Raw genomic sequence first — 23991 nt, 5'->3', positions numbered from 1 at the left:
GCCAGAAAATCCCACGTTGAGTCTGTTTTATTGGAGGTTAAACTCCTGTAATGTTGTATCGCGAAGCGAACATGATGGATTCAAGCAAATGAAGGCGAAGGCATAGAACAACAGCCAATGTCACATGGCCACAGGGTTTTGTGTGACACTTGAACAAATGGCCAATGCATCAAGTTGACATTTCACTTTGTCAGAGCAATGTGCACAACTGTTCGAAGATAAAAAAGCTTGACTTTTCTCAGTCTCCGCATTAATTTCAGATGTTCGCAGTGCTGGGCGATGCAAACCCAACAGGGGTTACCAATTGATACAGCAGAAAGTTCAGAAAGTTGAGAGAAGGCCCTGCAGGACCATCATGCACCTTTTTTCTAAAAGGGCACCAGTGTTGTACTGGCTCACTTGCGCCCAAGGCGAAACAAGACATGACTAAGGAAAGAAACACTTTAACAAGAAGTTTTTAATGTAAGTATGAATTGTGTTAGTGTAGTTGTTAGTGTTGCACGGTGCACCGATACTTCAAAAGTATCGCGATACTCGGAAATTAAAAACTTCACGATACCTAAATTTATTAGTATCGATACTTCTAAGAATGACCGCGTTCCAGATTTGTAAGAGAGTATTGCATGTTGGTGTGTGCAACTCACGCTTCCAGTGCCTCCCTATGGACGTCTGTGTTTTTCTCCTCATGCGCGTGTGACAGGGCGCGTGAACTGAACGAGCAGAGAGAGAGAGTGAGCGAGCCCCGGTCGCGCGCGCGCACTCTCTCTCTCTCTCTCTCTCTCTCTCTCTGCGGAGCCAGGCGAAAGTATAAACAAGGCTTCACCGTCTCAAAACTAACGCCCGTTTCACAAATACTCCGTGTGCAGTGCGTATGCGGTGCGTGTTGCGGTGCGTATGCGGTACAGGAGCAGCACGTGCTATAGTGCTTTCACATATGCTGCGTTTGCGGTGCGTAACTGATCCGCGGCTGTACCACAAACACATACTCACTATTTTTATTTCAAATCCAGAAGTTATGCAGCAACTTTTATTAAAAAAAAAGAAAGTTTTGTCAGCATTGCGATTCTCTTTGTACACATATACAAACTTGAATGGACGTTGAATGCACGTTTAAACACAACAACATAGCATAGGCCTATAATTCCATGCATTACTTCTATATATATATTAAGTTGCTTAAGCAAGTGGTCAAATATTTAACCATGTAGCCTACTTATATTAAAATCGCAAACATTTTAAATTAAAACAAAATTGACAAAAACAGCCGACTCTCATGCCTTTTCTTTTGCATTTAAATTTTAATACAATAAACCTTGCATGTCACAAAGAACTTGTTTTTCCACCTCCACGAATGAGACGAGTGTTGTTCATTATGTCCTTGTTGAGGTAAATTGACGTGTTCCTAGCTTAAAACCCCGGTCTTAAAGTAAAAAGATGAAAAGTAGTATTTAATTAAATACATTTATGGTGAGTTTATTACATTTTATTGAATTAAATGCATTTATGGTGAAATTACTACATTTTCAGGCCAATCTGTGTTCATTTTGACCACGAACCGTGCGCTGTCACTTTAATTCAGCGTATGCAGCACAGCAAAAATAGACTCGGTGCGGAAACGATCTCTGCACTGCTGTATACGCACCGCAACTGGAACGCATCGACGGACTGCATCCGCGTGCAGTGTGAAAGCTCTAAAGCCTTGTTTATACTCGACGCGTCCGCACGAGCGCGAGTCTCCGCTGACTGCGCGCGGACCTCTCCATATGGACGAGGCGTTTATACTTGACGCGCTCGCCGTTGTGCTATTCTGTGAAACGACAGGGGGCGACTCGGAGTAATTCTCCTCTAAACCACCAGGAATCAGCAGTGAAGAAGTAGTTTGCCATTTATTAGTAGTTTATTAATTTCTGATTCATATAAAAAGAGTAATAAATGCAGTAGGTTTATTGTACTTTCACTGCATGTAAACTAGTAAACAACTGAAGCCTTATTGAAGAGTGTTTAAACCTTAATTTCATCAGCAGGGCTTACTTCTGCTATTGTAGGCTTATTTTGTAAATATAAGCAGTTACTTTAGAGTGCAAACTGGGTGCTTAATGTAAATGTGTTCCTATTCAAAAAATGAGAGGCTTTTATGGTCGCCCATCAATGCAAATGTCTCTGTGTATAGAAGGATCATAAACATGCTGATACAGACGCACCAGTTCGGCCAGATTCGGCTCGAAGTCGTTCATCTTCGGATGCGGCGCCGCGCGCGATGTTACAAAAAGTGCCGTGCACACCGCCAGGCGAAATGGGGTCTTGCGGACGCGTCGAGTATAAACAAGGCTTAACCTGTTAACATGGGTACGGAAAAAAATACGCACCGCATACGCACTGCAAACGGAGTATGTGTGGCGTAAGCGCTGTCTTGCTCTCTCTCCCTCCCTCGCACATATTAATCAAAATAATTCGACATGATGGTAAGGTCGGGAGACTAAAGTTTCATGTGGAGCATTCGGAGTGTTTTTTTTTTTTTTTTCTGAATTACCGCTGGGTGTAAATTGTGGTAAAATACGTTGCCTTATCTTCTCTGAATCGTTCCGCACATTCAGCTGACATAAACCACACTTTAAATAAACGAAAAAAACTATCCAGTCATGAAATGTTTTCTGTGATAGTTGTACAGGTTTTGTTTAGCACATGAGTGGACCTGGGTTCAAATCCCAACCTAAAGGCCTTTCCACACCGAATGGGAATTTTTCAAGTACATGAACCATTTGAACTACAGGCAGATATACAGTTTATTGCTGCGATTATTCTTTTGTCTTTATTTCTGCATATGTTAGCACTATCAACATTTCTTCACAACGTCATTGTGACTAATACTCTGGTTTTTAAAGGAAGTATCTTTTGCTCAGCAAGGCTGCATTCATTTGATCAGGGTTGAGAAAAACAGTAAAATATTATGAACTATTATCACAATTATCTATTTTAATATATTTCCATGAAATCATATTCGGTGCTCAAGAAACATTTCTTGTTATTATCAATGTTGAAAACAGTTTTTGTGCTTAATATTTTGCTTAATAAAAATGCTTAATATTTTAGTCACATTTTTGGGATACTTTTAAAATGTTCAAACGAACTGCATTTTGAACGAATCTTTAATATGACTCGGGACTACCGAGTTGTCTCAGAGAGTGATTCGTTCATTTTGTGTTGACCGCGCATGCGCAACATCCCATAGGTTCTGTACTGGAAACAGAAATGATTAGTTCATCTCTCGAGTCTTCGGGTTCGGGTCCGAGTCTTTCGTTCGCTTCTGTATCCAGCTTATGTGGCTGTCACGTGATGAACGAACGACTCGAACCCGAAGTCGATAACCTCGAAACGTGAACTAGGCCTAATCAATTCTGTATCAGGTACTACAGACGGCATAGCTCAGTTTATGAGGATGTCACGGGATGAACGAACGGCTCAAATCGGGAGGTGAGTAAACTACTGCAAAGCTCAGTTTATTGGGATATTTCCATAGACTGTAAAAAAATATGGACGTACTGTCCGTGACGTCACCCGTAGGTTTCTGAAGAGCGTTTTTGAAGCCTAAAGTGGGCGGGGCCGGCCGTCGCCATCTTGGCAGCGCGTCACCTCTCGTCACTACCGGATAACAGAAAATGGGCAAAGAGGCAGGCCGTGGGTGGAGCTGAGGTGCTAATGCTATATGCTACTGGCCTCGCGCTAAAGTGATAGCTGTTTGAAGAAGTAAAGCCAATAGTGAAAGTTCATGTTTTTGCCCTTTGAAATATTATAATAGTTAAAAGACATAACTAAAAGTGAGACTGTGTATCGTGATGTATTATTATTCTGCTATAAAAATGTATTATCATGCAGTAACTTACAATATTGCTCTGAGCTTGCGTGTGACAGTGATTCATGCAGATACATGTCAGTCAGCATGGCATCGCACGTCAAGTCCGTAAAGAGCTTTATTCAGTCCATTTTAAAATCTGATTTTGGCCGCCTCTCATTTTCTCAAATGGGTTACACCAAAGATATTACCTCAGAAGTTCAAGTAAATGCACTAGAAATCCGCGCTCATTCAAGGGTGTGCATCTACTGCATGGACGGAGAGAAAGCACTGACACCTGCAGGATTTCATCTGACGGTACTTTTTATTTAATAGCATTTTAAAAGTAAAATAAGCATCTGTTCCGTGAGAGCAACAGTACCGCATAACGAGTGTGGTCTCTCTATCTATAGACTTTTTTAGCAAGGAAATTGTCAGACATTCATTAAAGTCCCTGTAAAGGCAATTTAAAAAAAAACATTCTAAACAAATTATAAATGTTAGAAATGTATTGCTAAAACATATTACAAAGACTGTGAACTGTGAAGTACTGAATTACAGTTAAACAGTTTTTCACCATTGCTATTTTCCGGATTTTCTGGGCGGGGCTAAAACAGGGCTCGATGACGCACTGGAGCCCTTGAGCTCCTGGACACGCCCCTACTTGATGACGCACTGGAGCCGCTGAGGCTGGCCGCTCCTAACAATATTATAGAGCACATTCACATCAGTTTGCCGCTCAATCGCGAGTTACTGTCAGTACTATTATTAGTAACACAGCATACAGATTGCTAGCTACTAGCTATGCCTTCGTCACGGAAATGCGTACTACCTGGATGCGATCACCGGATCACGTACAAAACAGATCGGTGTCCTTGTTTAAATTTCCGAAAAACGATTACATCAAGAAGAAGTGGATTAATTTTGTGAAGAGCCAACCTTGATGGAGAGCTGAGGATAACTGTCTGGGATTCACTAATAATCCGCTGTTACTGGTGAATGGGGCCGAACCGACTCCCGCCTCAGCCTTCATCCTCCCGTCGCGCGGACAACTGGTGCCATTCGGCAGTGCGTGCCCACCGTGCGAGCATCCATTCCGGCTGTAGAGTTGAGTGTGGCGAGTCGACGACGGCAGCTTTCCCGCGAGTGGTTTCAGCGCAGCCAGTGGATACGCCCCCAGCGTTTGAGAGCAGAGATTACTGCTCATTTTTTCAAGATTTTGATAGCTTATTTTATGTACTTGCTGGCTTTTTTTATCCTTCAAATTTGGCCGGGTGGCTAATAACACATTTTTCTGTGGTGTGACAAACTCAAAACACATACTTAATTTTGACTTTACAGGGACTTTAATGTAGTGCATGCGAGGAAAACAACTGGAAATACAGCGCTGGTTGTTCTCTCCATACCAGTCTATGCTCCATACTCGACGACAACAACGGAATCCAACGGCGTGGGCGAAGGTATAATGCGTGTATTAAATTGTATGAAATTATCCCGAAAAAAGCACAAACACGGCAGAGATGGCAAGTACAGCAGCTGCTGGAATTAGCTGAGAGTGACTCACAAACGGCCGCAATCCACCTGTCACTCAAGTGGCCACGCCCTTAATTATGCAGGCATAATATAATTTAAACGGATGAGTTGTAAAAAAATTCACCCCCCTCACAGTTGCCATGAAGGGCAAAATAAGCTATAAAGACCAAAACCACTTTTTGCTCCAGGCTGTAAACATGTTTTTTTCTGCTGTAAAGTTGGGCATTTTAACATGGGGGAGATTTGACTCACTTCTGCAGCCTGCCTCAAGCGGTCAGTCGATGAATTGCAGTTTAATTAACTTCCGTGTTGGTTTCAAGAGAGAGACGGGGAGGTTGCCACTTGGATATTTCACGGGATAAACGAAAGACTCAGATCGGGAGGTGAGGTAAACTAACAGACTGCCTAGTCTGAAGACCCAGATAAATGAATTAATCATTTCTGTTTCTCATAATTTGGCCTATTCCTTGCATTGCGATTTTTTTCTTATTCTAAATGCGATCAACATTTGACGTGTTTGAGGAATTTGGTCGTTAACATGTAACATTTTAAATACATTCTGCTGAAATGAACGAAATGACTCGAAAAAAGATTTGTTCATTTTGATGAACGAGATTCAAAGATCCGAGTCAGTAAAATGATCCGAACTTCCCACTACTACTGCATTTATTTGAAATAGAAATCTTTTGTAACTTTATAAGTTTCTTTCTTGTCACTTTTTTTATCAATTAAATGCATCCTTTCCTTACTGAATAAAAGTATTAATTTCTTTCAAGAAAAAAAACCCTTTTGAACAGTAGTCTACCGATTTATTAAATAAAAACAAGAGATTCAAATAATCGTATTAATTTCTGATTAATTTAACATTTTCATAGTAGTTCATGTATTAACGCATACAGTTCCTTTTTACGATAAGACAATGTGTTAATGTAGAAATGAATGAATTATGTTAAAATAATATATAATAAAAAATATATAAATTAAATATAATAAATTGAATACACTTTATGGATTTAATCTCACTGGGTGAATTTACTTTGGCTGATGCGTATTTGTTTCGCACTTTATGTGTGAATAAAATACATGATATGCAGATGATTCATTTCACTTTTGGTGTTAAAGAGCCATACGTATTCTTTAATATAATTCCAAGCTAAAATGCAACTGAACTTTGATATGTAAATTGTGTGACATTATTTGTCAAAGATAAAATATATATATTTTTTTTCTTCTACTTCTTCTTTTCTTTTTTGGAAGCTGCATTCAAAGTTCAGTTGGCTCAAGAATCTGAGGTGGTTTGCTTCAGGCAGGCCCGCCCACAGAAATGACTGGGCCCCTGAAAAGGTCCAGTGAATGGGCCCTCCCCAAATCTGCAATAGGCTACTCATATCATGCGTGTGCTCTCTCTCTCTCCAACATTAACACATACATTTAACTGAGAGAGACTTACTCAGTGATGGGGTCTATAGTTACACACACACACACACACACACACACACACACACACACACACACAGGGCTCTCAAGTGTCACGCATTGAGCATGACAGTCACTCATTTCGGCATTTTGTCACGCACTCCCGCCACATATTGTATTTCTCACGCGGAAAAACGATTTATAATAGAATTTGCCGCAGCGCACAAAATATCTCTGGCCGCGACGCTCTCACTTTGGCTCTCACCCGGCAAGAATCAAGCGCGTCTCCTCTGTGTTGTTAGTCGAGCTACACAAAAGCCAATCAGAAAATAGCACTATTGTATCTGGGTACGATTTAACGCAACAACCAATGAAAAAAAAGAAAATTGTCATGAAACAACCCCATTCCCGCGACCTGTCCAATATCTAATGGTGTGTTCACACCGAATGCGTATTTAATTATTTGCGCAAGTAGATTACATACAAAGTCAATGCATAGACGCATCATTCGCATCATGTTGTAGTAGTTTTAGCTGGACGGTGCACATGACATGACAACTGCTGTAAATGACATGAAATATTCTCTCAGTCCTCGCGCATCTGATAAGGCCTCATTAGATAATTTACAGTACGATTTTAGGCAATCGATTGCTTCAATCACACTGGGGAGATGGTGAGCAATAGGTCTTACTTTTTCTTTTACTGTCTATGGTCTTACCGTGTCAATTCGCGCACTCCATCGTGTCACTCACTTGTGCTGCTGACCGCGAACTGGCGCGAACTCGCGAAGCACTGGCGTTTTGACTTACGTACAACAAAATAGCCTACTCAGACCATTTTCAGGAGAGGGGTGTTTCATTATGACACAGGCTACATTTTACTCAAGCAACATTAAATAAAATGGATTTTTTTCTCACTTTCAACAATAAATGGTGCTATTTTGGTTAAAAATAAAATATGGTAACCTTTGCTTATATTTAGGATGAACATAATTATTGCTGGACTGCATGGGCCCCCCCAGCGGCTGGGCCCCAGAAAACGTTCCCCTTTATCCCCCCTTATGGACGGCCTTGCTTCAGGGTGCCTGCGGTTGATGGGTTAGTAAGTACTCCCCACTGGTTGATGGCTGCAAACTGCTGGGGAGTCAAATATAAAGTACTTATGTGCTGAGGTGAGGATTGCAGTAGTATGAGCACAGGTCCTTTGTTGTGACAGTGCTGATATGTGCATGACGAACACCTTGAACCAACTTCAGTTACACAACTACTGGTATTCACATCCCAGAGGTCTCTTGCTTGGTCTTTAAAGGTCTTTGAATAGTGTCTATATACACAGGCAAACACACATAAATCAAGGCTTAGTGGTTGTTAGTGTTAGCTTTAAGAAGAATTGAGCATCAGTAGTACCAAAAATGTTTACATGTGTAATCCAAGTGAATGTGTGAATACCAACCCAAAAGAGATTAAGCACAGATTTAATTATTGAGTTATTGATGTCAAATTATCACATTTATTTTTAGACGAATTTAATTTCTTCTGCTGTCCGTGGCTGTTTATTTGTTGCATAAGATGTCGGTTTAGTATCCATTTAGATGCTGATGTACCTTGAGACAAGGTTAATTCAGAATTGTGGTATTGATCCAACCCTGAAACTAATGGATCAAAGGTTTGCACTTTAGAGCATGTGTACATTTGCATTGTAGAGCACAGTGGACGCACTCTGAGAAACCTTGGCTGCAGGAGCCGCTGTGTTTCTTTTGCCTCTCTGCTAAGTGACAGCTGATCCATGCAGTACCACATGTATCTTTCTCCATCTTAGGCTGATTTAAGAGCCATGTGTGTATGATGCTCCTGCTTTTTCACTCCACCTTCACTCAAGCATTGATTCCCAGAGGAGTCAAATTTATCCTTAAGCAGAGTAAACTCGATGGACTTATTAGCATTGGCTCTAGATTTTTCCCTCTTAATAAGCTGGGGATAAAATAAGTGCTGGTGACAGCCCTTATTCCTGACCTGCAGACATCAGCAAATTTTCCATTCTCGCTCTTCTCAATGTAACCCTCCAAGATGTGTCTACCGAATTGGACATTCAAAATTTCTCTGCAGAAAGGTGAACTTCTGGATGGAGTGACCAGTCTGACAAAAAGAAGAAACTGTGGAACGTATTTTTACTGTTTTATTCTGCTTTCTAAAACAACTTTAATACATTTTAGTAATTTCTTTTAGTTTTAGTAAAATGTCAATATGAAAGCCAATTATTGTAACAATATAATTTTCCAGCATTCATTCACAAGACCTTTCTACCACTTAACCACAATAATGTTTTTGTTTGTTTTGTTTATCAAATTGTGCTGTCACAGCAATGTACTGTAAAAACAGCTATTTTAGACATACCATAGAGTTTCTTTTCATTTCATGAGCTTAACGCATTTGTTGTCTGCAAATAATATATTTATTCTTTTTTACTTTGATTCTGCGAGTGTTTTTTAGTTCGGCAAGAAACAGACAGTCCTTGATACAAAACAGTTTTTTCTTTCGGGTTTTCATATATTTTTCATTGCTTGTCAGCTTTCAGCAGATAGAGAGATGAGCTCTCCTAATGACTTTGCTTTGTGTCTGTCTCCTTTGAACCTCTGATGGAGAACGTTCCTCTTTTTTAACTCATTTTCCACCAGCAATGGTTTATAAATGCATTCACAATAGCATCACTTCAGTGCGCCAGACATTTGACCTGCCGGTCTAAACAGCAGACTATAGCCAGGTTTCACAGACAGGGCTTAGACTAAGCCAGGATTAGGCCTTAGTTCAATTAGGGCATTTACGTAGCTTTTATAAACATGACTTAGAAAAAAAGCATTACTGGTGTAAAAACATTACTTCTTTAAGACAGACCTACCTTATAAAACAAATCCCTGTGGTTTACTTTTTGTTCAAATGATGTATCTGACACATCCTAAATCGAGAATATTTGTGATAATGTAGAGGGAATGTGGAATCTGCCACTTTTGTATCTGCAACTTATAGCCAACACAATCCATGGAAATCTTCACATCTGTCTAAATTTTTTCTTCAAGATTAAAAGTTTATATCTGAGTTTTCTATTTGGACAAAACAAATAATTGTTCAGTGTTGGTTTTGGCCTTGAAATGTGGCTGTGAATTTACAGTAATAAGCCAATGTGTATTTTCAGGTAAAGCCTTTGCACCCGAGTTCTACTATGACACCTACAGCGCTCTGTGGCAGAACAAACCTCGTGTCTACGGCTTCAAACTTCAGTGGACTCAAATGAATCCCAATGCGGTCGACCGTATCATGGCTTATCGACTTGGTATCAAGCAGGTAAGTGTGTCTGAACACGTACTTAAAGATTATTTTATCAGTGGTATGTTTTGGAATTCATACCAGATCTATGACAGATATGTGGAAAATGTGTAAGGGTGAATACATGTCCACAATGAAAAGAGAAGAAAAAAAAATTAAAACATGTGCCAAGTTCTTAGAAATGTACTCTTTGTATTTATGTTGATTTCATTTGGTCTCTAAAAATGTTTGGACTCTAAAAATGTCATGTGGTGTAACCGTCAAGTAAAAAGTAATTCTTCTATATCCATTAAATTATGTATTTATAATGTATTTTTCTTATATCTGAAGGGGATCTGCAGGGGTCCTCTTTATGATATCATTTCCTTTTTTTTCTGCATGTTGGTCACACCACAGGAATTTTATTTTGCAGATTTTTTTCAATACTAATAAGTAGTGAAACTGTTTTAATTACGTTAAAAGTTAAATGAGTTAATTAATGATTAAAGTAATTTGTAAATAAATTAAAATCATGCTCATTTCATCGGACTCATTATATGTATTAATTGCTTTTTTAAGGTCTTTAGTTGTATTTCTTGAATACATTATTAGATAGGACAATTTCAAGATATGTTTTAAATAAAAAAGTTTATGTTCTGTTTCCCAGAATGCTTAGTTCTATTTTTAAAAGCCAGTCAAGTTAAATGCAACTTCTCGTCTGTGAAAAAAACTGTGAGAGAAAGGCTGTGCTCAATATATAATTGTTTATAGACTCTATTGTCTTTATAGCATCCATGCTAATGGTGCATTTGGCCTGTGTGCAGAATGGTGTGCACGATTGCTTATGAAGGCAGTGCTAAAGTAATACTGAATTAGACCAAGTTTAGTTGTCAACATCCTACACATATAGGATAAGTCAAGGAACATTATTAAGATTCACGGGAGACGTTTATGGTTACTGTTGACGTAGTTCACATCAGTGAAACAGATACGTTCTGTTTATTGAGTAGGGCTAATATTTGTCCAAGAGCTTTAGCGCTGTACTGTTCTGCCTCGGCGCGTGTGGTCACGCAGAGCAGTGCGGTTGTCAATTACGAGTCATCATCACACTGTTCTGTCACCCTCTCCTTCACACTTCCTCTGCTCAGCTGGAATGGCAGCGTCCACGGCCATTTATAATGACATCATGTGGGGTGATTTATTCCTTGTCAGATTCGCCTTTGCTAGTGGCTGCCTACTGGTGCTCAAAGTCAATGCAAAGTACACGTAACACGTCTTGCCATGCCATGTTGTTGTTTTCGCCCGTATTCTTTCCTTCCGTTTCATTTTGTTTCTCTCTCCCTCTCATTCTCTCAGGCTTTTTGCAGTTTCCATCAAGGTCTCTGCATTGCTTGTGTTTTGGGATTGCATTATTAGTAATGTTTACTAGTGTTAGCACTCTACTTTTAATGCTCAAGGGATTGTTGAGCTTGAGATGAATTTTGTGTTTGCACATGAGCAATATTGGTTGATGGTAGAGATGTCCATTAACCTATTTTTAATAACACCATGGGTTAAAGGGATAGTAAACCAAAAATGAACGTTTGGTAATCATTTACTCATCCTAATGTATCCCAGTATACCTTTGTTTGTTTGTTTTTTGCTTGTTTTTTCGTTCTAGGAAAACAAAAATAGCAATGTTTGAAAAATTGGTACGCGGCTAATAAAGACAATAAAACACAATCAATATAGTCCATACAACTCATGCACTATATTCCAAGTCTTTTGAAGTCATATAGTTATGGTTGTGGTTATTTTGGGGCTGTTTGGTGTTTTGGTGCGTGTGTTTTATCCTTTCTGGATCTTTAGAACTGCCATATTTTGTATTCCATGAAAAAATGCTTATGGGTTTAGAATGATATAAATAACAAGAAAATACGTTGTTGTTTTTTTTGGTTGAACTAGTATATTATCTAAAATTGTATTTATTTAAATGTAGAACAATTTCAAAAGTTTGGGATTAGTAAGATTTTTTTTAATCTTTTTGTAAGAAGTCTCTTATGCTCTTATGCTCATTTATTTGATCAAAAATACAGTAGATATTATTGTGAAATATTTAATATATTTTTAAATAACTGTTTTCTATTTTAATATATTTTAAAATGTAATTTATTCCTGTGATGCAAACCTGAATTTTTAGCATCATAGAGACAGAGCGTATTTAGGCCACGCCCACTGGAACGTGACATGATATTGTAATCATCTAGGTAACAGTATCTTAATTTAAAACAACTACTGTGGTAAATAAAGCTTGTTTATCACCCCTCTCTGCCTCACTCACACAGAGAAAGGGGACATTTTATTGGAATGATGTATTCTTTGTATAATCTTTTTCCAAGATTCTCTAGTGTAGACGAAAATGTCAATTTATAAATTAATAAATTATTTATGGACAAAAAATAGAGCCAGATATATAGGGAAGTTGGGGTGCAGTTGATAGCGATACTTAAAATAAGTTAGCAAGCTAGTGTTAGTTATGCATTAGCTACAGTTTAGCTTGCATAAATATAATATATAAAACTGACATTTGGATATTTGACTTACCAGTGACAAAATGTTTACTGCACATCAGGATCACACAGTTTACCCATTCTTCCAGCTGATGCTTCATGTCGTATTGCCTGTATCCACTTTTATGTCCTGAAACAACCGTTGTTTGCTGTCAACAGCTCATAAAAATTTATTTCTGCGTTATTTAGCTTGTTTGCTGTACACCTTGTCACATAGCAGCTTTTAGACATTTTTTTTGTTTTTTTGTTTTAAGTCATAAATGACAAGGAGGCAGCCTCTCGCAATGCAAAGTCAATGGAGACGGTTGGATTGTCCCCCCAACCACCCCCACCCCCCGGTGGGCGTGGTCTTCAGATTATGACGCGCTGCGCTCTGTCTCTATTCAGAAGCATTTATTTTGTGTGCTGCTTAATACTTTTGTAGAATCTGTAAGATAAATAGAAAGAAAATAGAGAAATTGAGAAATAGAAATAAACCTTTTTAATTTTATAAATGTTAAAGACATGTAAGTGAACTTTCTTTTACTTTTGATTAATTTAACGCATTCTTGCTAAATATTACTTTCTGTCAAAAAAAATCTTACTGACCCCTAACTTTTGAATGGTATAGTGTTCCTGAAACTATTTCTTAAAATTGTATTAAATCATTTTTGTCTTCACTAGCTAATTTTAAAGGGTCCTACAGTGTGACAAATTACTTTAATTTATATGAGGTCATAATGGCTACAGGTTATAAAATAATCTGAAAAAAAAAATGGTGTTTAAAGTGGTTGTAAAAGCAGCATGCCACCCCATCTGCATGTGTCCTCTGGAGTGTAATGATTCTAGTGGATGGACTGAAGAATCAGAAAATAATCAAATCCATGCCTCCCATAATGCCCATGTAATGCAGCTGTTAGCATTAGATTTTCTAATAAATAATTTCAAGCATGTCGCAAAAGCAAAACTTTTTCAAAAGATGCACATCACAGGCTTGAAAAGGAAAGACTCTATCCATTTGAATTCAGATGAGCTTTATTTCCCAGCATCTGTCACATGTCACATTTACCTTTATCAGCAGAAAGCATTTATTTCATTAACTCTCAAAGAGAAATAACAGCATGCGTGTCATTTGCACTATAGAGAGGACACCTTGTACTATCCTTGATGACTTCCCAACTGAAAGCACACCTGGCACTGCAAAGAGAAAAGAGAGTCAAAAACAAGAGAAGGGGCAGAAAACTAATTAACAGCTGTGTCCGGTGGGATGAAGCTGCTGTAATAAGATAAGCTTTACAGGAGAAATCAAGGATGGGACCCCAGCGAACAGAGGTTAGCTGTGTGAAGTGGTTGCGGGGGCATCCGTTCAGTACTTTAGTGTGTGTGTCTGTGTGCACGTGTGGGTGTGGAGCTGTGTTTTGTGCCTGCAGTGGGTGGTGATTGACTCATCTGTTCTGATCATGATGGAGGAGTCTGGCCTCTCCTTTAATTTCTTATATTCTCCCTCTACACGGCCTCTGCTCATGTTTTTTTGTTCACCAACTGTTGTTCTGCAGTTTATTTGTTCTGTTTAACATGCCGCTTTTCCCCTACGTGCTCATCCATCATGTTGTCTCGCCTGGTCACCTGTCGACGTGAGTGCCTCGCAACGCTCTGTGGGCTCTTCGCCCGCTTTGGCTAGTGACATTTCCAGGACGCAACGGGCATGCGAAGTCTTAGCCTGACAATCCTAAACGAGAGGGTTTGGAGTGCGCGCTAGCTAACGGAGACACTGCCAGCCAAGCATATTAGGCAGCGCTTCAGTGCCTAACCCTGGGACGGGCAATTTCACTGTGGGGGGCTGGCGTGTTTATAGATCCCTTAGGAATGAGATTGCTTACCGTTGCTTTTTATAGCCTTCATGTACTATATTAACACTCTTTGGGGCTGTGAACATGCACAGAGCAATAAATACAACGATTTTAAATATATCTTTTTTATGTAATTTCTAGAAAAAAAAATGTTGAATAGTGTAACCTCCGACAAGGTTTCTTAAATATGTTTTTTTAACGAAACGCCTGGTCTATTACAGGCTTTCAGACTGATTGATTGTTATTTCCTTTCATTCTGTTTAAAATCATAGTGGAGAAACATGTATACCCAATGAAAGAGATTCAATAAGAATCAAATCAGTGGTTCTGTTTAACCCTTCAAGCCCTGAAGGCATTTTTAAAGTATTTTTTTCTGAGTGACATACATAAAAGTAAAGACTCATAACTCCAAAACTATTGCAACGAGAGTCAAAAGGTAGGTATCGTATGATTAAAAAAAAACTTTTAGAGAAAGTAAAAGGTGTTTGTTTTTTTCATTTATTACAAAAATTCATTACATTTGGACACTCTCGTGCTGAGAAACTGCTGATAAAAGACAAAAAAAGTGTGCTTAAGGGAAATGTTACATATCTTTCTAATTTGGCATGTAATAACTCAGGAAGGAAATAAGGTACAGTAGGAGGACAATTCTATTTTAATGAATATCCGCTACATGCGAGCTGTATCTGGAACCAAATATTTGTGGTGATAGCATAAAGTCATCAAAAGTTACAGCATTTGGAACCAAGGTAGTGTTTTTGTTTAGTCAAGCATCCAAAACCTCTTCAAACAAGTGTTTCCGGTTTATGTCGTTTTATTGTTATAACTCCATTAAAACACATGAGATTATAGATCTAGATCTAAGAGATTATGGTGAGTTTTGACTCTCGTGAGAATCTGCTGTAAATAATGATGGGCCATTTTGCACGGTCTATGCATGTTTCATGAAGTTACGAGCGATAATGTCTGTGAGGTTTTATGTGTGTTAAAACTAGGAATATCTAAGTAAGTGACGGATTATGGTGAGTTTGGGCTCTTTTTAATCATGAGGATCTGCAAATCTGAATCTGCAAGTAATGATGTGCCATTTTCCAACTTCTGAGCATGTTTCATGAAGTTGCACTTTGGGTTTAAACCTTATATAAAGATCCATTATGGGTGATTCGATCACAACGGGTATAAAATACATCTGCTGTGGTCACTTGTGTGAAGGTCTCTAATTTCATGGAACACGCGCTATTTTAGTCCTGTATGTTGATGTCAAGCAAACCAGGCGGTTCGTGAAGTATTGGGCTTATAGCTGAAATAATAATGCTATACATTCGTGGCAATGAAAATAATTACTGGCTTATCTGTATCAGCCATAATTTTAATATCGGTGCAATCCTAATTGAACCTGATATTAGTACAGTAGCATGTGTAAACAAGGTTACTTTTTTCATTTTTTGTTGCAATGTAGATAGGATAGACATAAAACCCTATGGAGATTTTGAATATACTGTATATAAACTCTATTGTTCTAATATGCGGCAAGCTTCCCATCTTAAACGTGGTCTTCAAGGATTATTAAAGCCACTAGAGCACTGGTCTCACAGTAGCAGTAAAGGGCAGCCATAGTTATGAACAGCCCTAATGTTCTATGACCTCATTTTTCACTATACAGCCTACGTACTTCAAGTTTAACGAGCCCTATTAACATTTTTTTCTGTGCTTATGGCACTTAACACTCTGTTGTAAAAGTCATCCTAACTTAGATGACATATAGGTTCCACCTCTGCAAGTTGCCTCAGCTTTATGTTTAGAGGAAGTTATATAGCACTTTGTAGAAACGTTGTATAACGATTCATCTTTAATTAAAGGGATTTCAGAGTTTACTTTAATGGGAATTAAGTGTCTTTAATGATATTGTTTTTAGCACTATCTTTAGCTCTCAGGCTAGAGGAGAAATAGAAAGCCTATTTTACTGCTGCAGTCCAACATTTAGTTCTCCAGGCGTGGTAAAGGCATTTGCACATAAAGCTTCCAAATCCACATTATAGAAATCTAATTCCTTCGAATTCCAAAGACATAAACCAAATTTGGCTCCTAAAAGTGTGAGGTATACAAGATGTTTGGTGTGGAAAATACTCATATTGTTTCTCATTTCCAAAGCCTCTGTTATTGTTTATTTGTTCCTGCAGCCCTGAAATCCAGTTCCGAAAATATTCTATTTCATATTCAAGGTTTCACAGAGTTTGTTTCCTCATTTGAAACTATAACTGTTTGCTTATCACAAGTAAATAAATATCATAATTATCAAATCGATGCCAAATGAAGCCATGAAGAACCTTTGGGATGGGAATTGACCCTCGGCCTTCCGTTTTGCCCCCACAGACTTCTTGTAGAGTGTTTGAATTGCATTCATTCTGTAAGTGTGTCATCATATTTCTGCAATGTTTCAACAGCATTGTAAAAATCTCTCTATTGATCATACTTTCCATGTAGTGCTGAGATGAAGCCTTTTACCTCGGGCTGCTTATGGGATTTTGTTCCACGTTACTTGCTCACTCTAACTTTAAAATGGTGACTATGCCTGTGCTACTTTAGTTTTTAAGTAAACTAAGTACAGAATACAAATTTAAAGGTCAAGTGTGCTGGGGTTTTATTTAGATGTTAAAGTACTCCTATTCCCATTTTAATGTGCAGAGACAACCTACTACTTAAAGCAGGGTTTCCCAAACTGGAATTTGTGAGGGAACTACAGGGAGTTGTGAGTTGATGAAAAAATAAACATGTCTAATCTTTTGCTAAATTATTGCAATGATAACTTAAAAACTCAGGGGTTACTTCAAGTAAAAGTTTGGGAATCCCGGTCTTACAGGATAACTACACAACAAGTGTAAACACTCTGTGATGCTTTAAAATATATATATTTAGTGGGGAATTGACTGCTTTATGTGCATACTTTTATAAATTCATCCGGTGAACTAGTGCCTGATGCATTTTGCTGACATAACTGAAAAGCATTTTATCTGGAATCCCTGGAATTATATAGAATCTCGGAGTCGGGGCCGCCCTCCGCCTTTCATCCCTTCTGCACACTCACATAGTGCTTTCTCAGTAGTGAACTCAGCAGGGCGCACTTATCAGATCTCTTCCCCCTCATGACTTCCTCTTTTCCCCTCTGGTTTGAAATCCCATACTGTTCACCCTCGTTATTCCCCCTCTGATAACTTAACGTTTGTCTCATTTGTTCTCATACATATATAGATCAGTAGCATGCACTTGTCTTGATAAGGAGGCTTTCATTTCAGGAGGTCTCTTTTCTTGATTTTATGTGATTTTTTTCATGTGCCATCCAGTGTTTACATGCTTTCCTGGTTAAAGGTTAATGGAACACTTTTTACAGTAAGTTGCACTACCAACAAGCAATAAATACTATACTATTTTTTATGTTTATATGAGCACGCTATTTTATAGAATTTACATACACTACTTTTTAAAAATGTTATGAAAACAGAGTTATGAAAATGTTTTGGGATTAGTACGTTTTTTTCAGCAAGGATGCATTAAATTGATCAAAAGTGACAGTAAAGCATTACAGGAATACATTTTAAATTCTGTTATTTTAGTCATTAGTTGGTTTAAATTGTAATAATATTTCACATTATTACTGTTTTTACTGTATTTTCATAATCGAATATATGCAGCCTTGGTGAGCATTAAATACTTTTTTAAAAAACATGGTTACACTTTATTTTGAAATCCCATTTTAGACATTCTTCTAACTATAAGTAACTTTGTAACTACATATCAACTAACTCTCATTAATTTTCAGCTACTTGTCAACTAACTCTCATTAGGTTAGGTTTAGCATTTTATTCAAATAACCCTAACACCTAAACAGTTTAGGGTTAGGGTTATTTGAATAAAATGACAAAGTTTTTGTTCAAAGTACTTGCAAAGTTACTTATAGTCAGTAGAATGTATGTTGGTGGACCTTCAAAATAAAGTGTTAGCAGATAAGCAGACAGGTAGTTGACATGCAGATGTAAAGTTACATATAGTTAGAATGTCTAAAGTGGACTATCCAAATAAAGTGTAACCAAAACATTTAAAAAATCTTACTGACCTAAAACTTTTAACTAGTAGTGTTTTAACTAGTACAAGTCTTTGATTTTCAATTAGATTTGGACGACAAAAAGGGGTGACATACGAGTGACGAGTTGTTTAATTAGTGATTAGTTTGTCCATTTCCCCCAGTTTGGTTGATATGGGGACATGAGAGGTGGGAATTATCACACTAACAGGGCAATCAACCAGTCGCAGATCTCAAGTGACTATCAAGTGTCTCACCATTCCCACCTCAAATTTATGCTTTGGTATCTCAATGTGATCTCAAGGAAGGCGAAAGGGATGTTGCAGCCTTCTGAAAACTTGCCCACGGGCGACACATTTAAACTGTTACTTCTGAAAAATGAGCCGTTTATACTTTATTCAGTCACATATTTGTTATATTTTGGTTATATTCGTTATATTTGGCCTCCTTAGAGAGAACACCACTGATATAGATACACAAACACACACATACAGTACACCCCTTGCATGCTAATACAATATCAAGGCTTCCACCCACAGTAAAGATTCAAGGACACTCTTCTGCACTCTTCATGCACACTGTTTCACACTGAGAAGCACACTCAATGATGTGTTTCTCTTTCAATCTGTGACGTAATTGAATATAGGCCACCTTTTCAGTCTATGAATTGTTTGTGCAGAAGGACAGTGTGCTAGGATACAGTTCCACATTTACAGTACCACAACAAGAATATATTAATCTCCACTGCAGCAGAGGATTTGTGTTGGTAGCAAACAGCACTCTGCAGTCAACAAACTGGCCTGTGGGCTAATTCAAAGACTTGCACGACATTGACACACGGCCGTTCTCTGGAAATATGCAATTTACTTCGCACCAGATGAAGCATCTAAAGGTACAATGTCCTTGGGCCTACGTGTGGGCTAATGCTAGTATAAAACCTTATTTACAAGTGAAGCTCGTTGCCATTAGTGTGTATTATGACAAAATAAGTCTTGTGTGAAGTCTTATTACCGGGGGCACGCTGGAGTGGTTACACTAATGAAAGCGATTCATATTTTGCATGCACAGGTAAGCGTGTATGTGCATATTGTTATTCCAGATTCTAATATCTCACACTTTTTTTGAGTTGGAGCTCAAGTAAATGTTTTAGTCTCTGCTGTTAAAAAAGAAGGAAACTGACGGAAATATCAAAAGGGGATTGTTTTGTATCATGGTTCTAAACTGCATTAGAAATGCAGCGGACACAAACTGACATTAAATGCACATGGCATCAATGATGGGTCAGTTTGCATCGCCCGACCGCATTTGTAGACGGCTTAGTCTATGTTGTTTAGTGGTCCTATGCTGCTCATAACTCACAATAAAGAGAGTAGACAATGCTTTAGCGTGCCATAGCATGCTTCCCAATGAATACATCGAATAAATGACGTTTCTATGTTTAGCATTTGCCGTACACGTAACTTATGCATACTGTAGCTATAAGCCGAGGTTTTATTGCTGCAGGGTGGAAGTACTTAAATATGCATTAAGGAGGTTTTGAGATGTTCATAGATCAGCACTGCTTCACCTTTGGAACATCCAGATGAAGCTGCTGCGAGGAAAGTTTTGGTTTAATTCACAAAACCTTCTGTATTGAGATCAGCACATCTTCACCTTTGACCGTGTTCATAATTAAGCTGGCTATCCAAATAATTTAATTTGATAAACTTAGTATATTAACATTTGCAAAGAGTTCTTTTATTAACTTTCCTTAGGTTGCCCCCAAGTATGCGGTGAAAAAAGAAATCATCATAATTTGCTTTAATTGCCTCGTTTTGAATTGCAAATCAGCTCTTTTTTCTTGGATATCTTCGATCAAATACTAATGAGGTTCTTATTTACACAAAATATAATTTCCTTTCTCCCATGTGGAGTTGATGTATCTCAGTGCACAAAAAGGTGTTTAGGTTAGAATTTGCATAAGGGCAGAATGTCTTGTTCTTTTCATATCAACTCACCCCATCCTCCCTTCATCCCCAACTCCTTCTCTGCTCGTCTTTATACAACAAGATTTGCTGAACGATGTCATGAATGAGAAGTGAGCCCAGTTGCCATAGCAACCAGCCATTTTACCTCCGACCGGCAACATATATTACAATGCAGAACAAAAAAGGTGGAACAAAATGAGGCAAAAGTACTTTCAGTGAGAGTAGGTGAATGGAGATGCTTTTACTCTGATCGCAAAGACAGTTGTTATTTAGCGAGCACACACCTTCTTGTGTAACCAGCAAGTTCCAGTACCTCTAGAGATTATTTGACCTTTTTTCTTTTATTCATAAGAAAAGAGAATGGTGAGTGCTGAAGTAGCAGTGCTGTGGAAGATCATATATATTTTCATTTAGTCTGACTACAGTATGAATTTCAGTGCTGATATTCTAAGTGGAGTTAGTTTTTCCCTATGTTCACCACTGGATTACTGGGGCAGTTCCTCTTGAATGGTTAACACTGATGTGCGTGTGTATTATTATTATTTTTCAATTTACCTCGTGTTTTGAGGATGTTTCTCTGAATAAAAGAAGAGGCCTGTGTATTCATCTCTCTGATGATGGTATTTGAATAAAGGTCATGTTCAGATAAAGGGAAATGTCAGGTTTGTATGTAATGCAGAATAGCCAAAAATGCCTTAAAGTGTGCTGTGTGCTCAAATGCGAGTGTCGGAACTGTGCTTGGTTTGATTAGTAATCAAAATTCATTGCCAAACTGCAACAAACCGAAGATTTACCGAAAAGGGCAAAATACAGTATATACGGTTTAGAGCACAGATGGTTCACTGAGAAACCAGGAGGGAAACTGCATTCTTAAGCTATGATAATGAGAAGCAGATGAAAATTACATTAAAAAAATATAATAATGCTTGTCTCACGAGTGACCCCAGAGAAAGCCTTTGGCGTCAAGCCTCTGCTGATTGTGAAAGTTCGCGTTTTCCTTCTGCTGTTGGTAGCTTTGCCACGGGTCTCAGAGTAGTGTCGCGATGTGTATCCTCACAAAATAGATTGCCAGCCTGAAGAGAAGTATCAAATGTTGTGCCGTTTTGCCAGTTCTGTAGGTGTGAATTTAAAAATAAAAATTCTGTCATTATTTACTCACCTTTGTGCCATATACCAAACCTGTTATTTTCTTTCTTCTGTAGGAATTAAAAGGAGATTTTTAGTCAAATGTTCATTCTGTTCAGTGACTGTGTAGAATAGTGATCACTGGCAGATCTTAAACTAATTTTTATTTATTTATATATATATGCACAGTGAAATGTGGTTTGTCAAAACTGGTTACAAGACATCATTGTCAAAACTGTCATGATGCGTCTTAATGTGCCAGATTTGAACATATGCAATAATGTGATTGTGATAGCTGCTGCTGAAGAAAAGATTAAAGATTGCTGCTGCTGAAGAAAAGATTTTCACCACATAAAGCTATAATATAACTTCAGAAGATGTGAAATATGGTGTCTGTATTTTATACCGAAGACTATAAATATAGAAAGACGGTTCACTCCTATAACTTATGAATGGGAAAAACTGCAATGCGCAATATGGCGGAATGCGTCCAGCCTTCTAAGTAAAAGAGGCAATCGCTGATTGGTAAAGACATTGCATCACTGCAGCTGCCGTTAGAAGCTCCGGTTCCCATAGAAACCTGAGACTCGCGCTTAGGACTGCACATGCGCGTTTGCTGGTCTAGCCTGAAAAATAAGCTTTTTTAATGCTATTTGAGCATAAAAAACAACATTTATGGTACAGATCATCATTATGTCATTTAATTGTGAGTTTGGCAAGCGGTTTTTGAGATTTCAGGATTACCCCATTCAAATAGATGCCTGAAATGGCTACCTGGAGGCGTTGCAAATATGGCCACCGAGTGAACAGGCTTTCCTTAAAAGGGACTTGTTATACAGTATACAGTTCAAAAGTTTGGGCTCTGTACGTTTTTTGAAAAAGTCTCATGCACACTAAGGTTGCATTTAATGGATAAAAAATACAGTAAGAATATTGTAAATGTGCTAATACTTTTCAAGAAGAAAAGTATTTATTTATTTTATTTTAAACTGCCCCCAAACTTTTGAATGGCAGTTTATGAGTTGTCTGAGCTTTCTGTTGTTGTGGTTAATTTTGTCATTTAAAAAAAAAAAAAAAAAAGCTGAATTATTTATTTGCACATTGACACAAGTAGTGGCCTATAATTTGTCTCATGTATACAGTCAGCCAAGGTCACTTTCTTGAATCACAATAGATTATTTTCACATTCCACAGACTTAAGTTGGGTATTATATCAGCAGCACCAAATTTGAAGTATTTCGTCAGAGCTGCTTGGTCCTGCAGGTTGTTTTGTCAGCACATGTGTGCTCTTTGTCCCTGTGCTCCTCACACTCTCCTTCAGTGTGAGGGCTGTGTGCTTCAATATTGCCTCTCACATCCACAACAAGGTTTAGAGTGTCTTGCTCAAGGATGTGTTAAGATTTGAGTGCTGTGTTGGAAGAAACAGAAGGTCCCTGGAGCTGTGCACACCGAACCACATGGAAAAAGCAGATGCATTTCATTTCTTTAATGAAATCCACCCAAATGTGGTGTTGAAGGATGCTCCATGTCAAGTGTTTTGTGCTAGCGTAAAAAAAAAAATCTTGACATTGGGGTTTGTTTTGTTTAGAGAAGGTTAGGAGTCATTTTTTTAGGATATGAAAACGATCTTCTATGATTCTCTTCAGTGGGGTTTAATTGGGTTTTGGGTTTAGCGGCTTTGCATAGATAAGATCAAATGCTGCTGAAAGCTGTCTGTGATGATATCACTTATGAATGTATTGATTTTTTTTTTCTGTTTACAAAGGAGAGACTTTGAAATATGCTGTTGTTGTATGATGCATTGCAGAAGTAAGGTGCTTTGGGGGAAGAACGGTCTATTTTTCCTTATATATGCCTTCACCGATGCTTTTCCCCTCTACAAGATCTGCAGGCATGGAATTAGAAATCTCACAGAAGCAATAAACAGTAATTGGATTTGGCGATGGAAATCTCGTTACCAGGAGAGAGAGAGACCCTGATGGGAACACTGGCAACTTCTCAGGGCTATTGCTGCCACCCTCCCCTCCTTTCTCTCGCCCCACTGATTTAACCAATCATCTTGTATTTGAATCCAGCGAGACCCGCGGTGATGAGGCTGACTGCCGAGGGAGTCTGTGTACGGCTGTCAGTCAGCAAAGCTCTGAGACCGTATTCTTGCAGCCAAGATCAACGGCCACCGCACAAGAGTGTTCTCCCGTCGTTGTGCATCTACAGCTTGCCTAATAGTTGTCACCGGAAAAAAAGTTCAAGTCTGCTGCAAATGTTCACAGTTAATCTGACCAACTCTGCACACAATGGCCAAAAGATCACCACAATCCATGCAAACAGAACATAATTACTAACCCGTAGTAATGATTTTGCTAGTA

The 23991-nt window shown here is 38.3% G+C and overlaps 1 protein-coding gene across 2 annotated transcripts in view; it reads left to right on the top strand.

The window, feature by feature from the left end:
• Positions 1 to 23991, top strand: part of mdga2a (MAM domain containing glycosylphosphatidylinositol anchor 2a) — a 146413-nt gene that overhangs the window by 105408 nt on the left and 17014 nt on the right. For both annotated transcript variants that reach the window (XM_056234036.1, XM_056234037.1), the window contains exon 10: positions 9968 to 10116. In XM_056234036.1, the coding sequence (XP_056090011.1) occupies positions 9968 to 10116 (149 nt within the window). The remainder of the gene's footprint in view (positions 1 to 9967; positions 10117 to 23991) is intronic.

This window comes from Rhinichthys klamathensis, unplaced genomic scaffold, assembly GCF_029890125.1.
Source record: "Rhinichthys klamathensis goyatoka isolate OS25496 unplaced genomic scaffold, OSU_Roscu_1.1 h1tg000387l_1, whole genome shotgun sequence".
Classification (NCBI taxonomy): Eukaryota; Metazoa; Chordata; class Actinopteri; order Cypriniformes; family Leuciscidae; genus Rhinichthys; species Rhinichthys klamathensis.
This window is presented reverse-complemented; position numbering and strand designations above follow the sequence as displayed.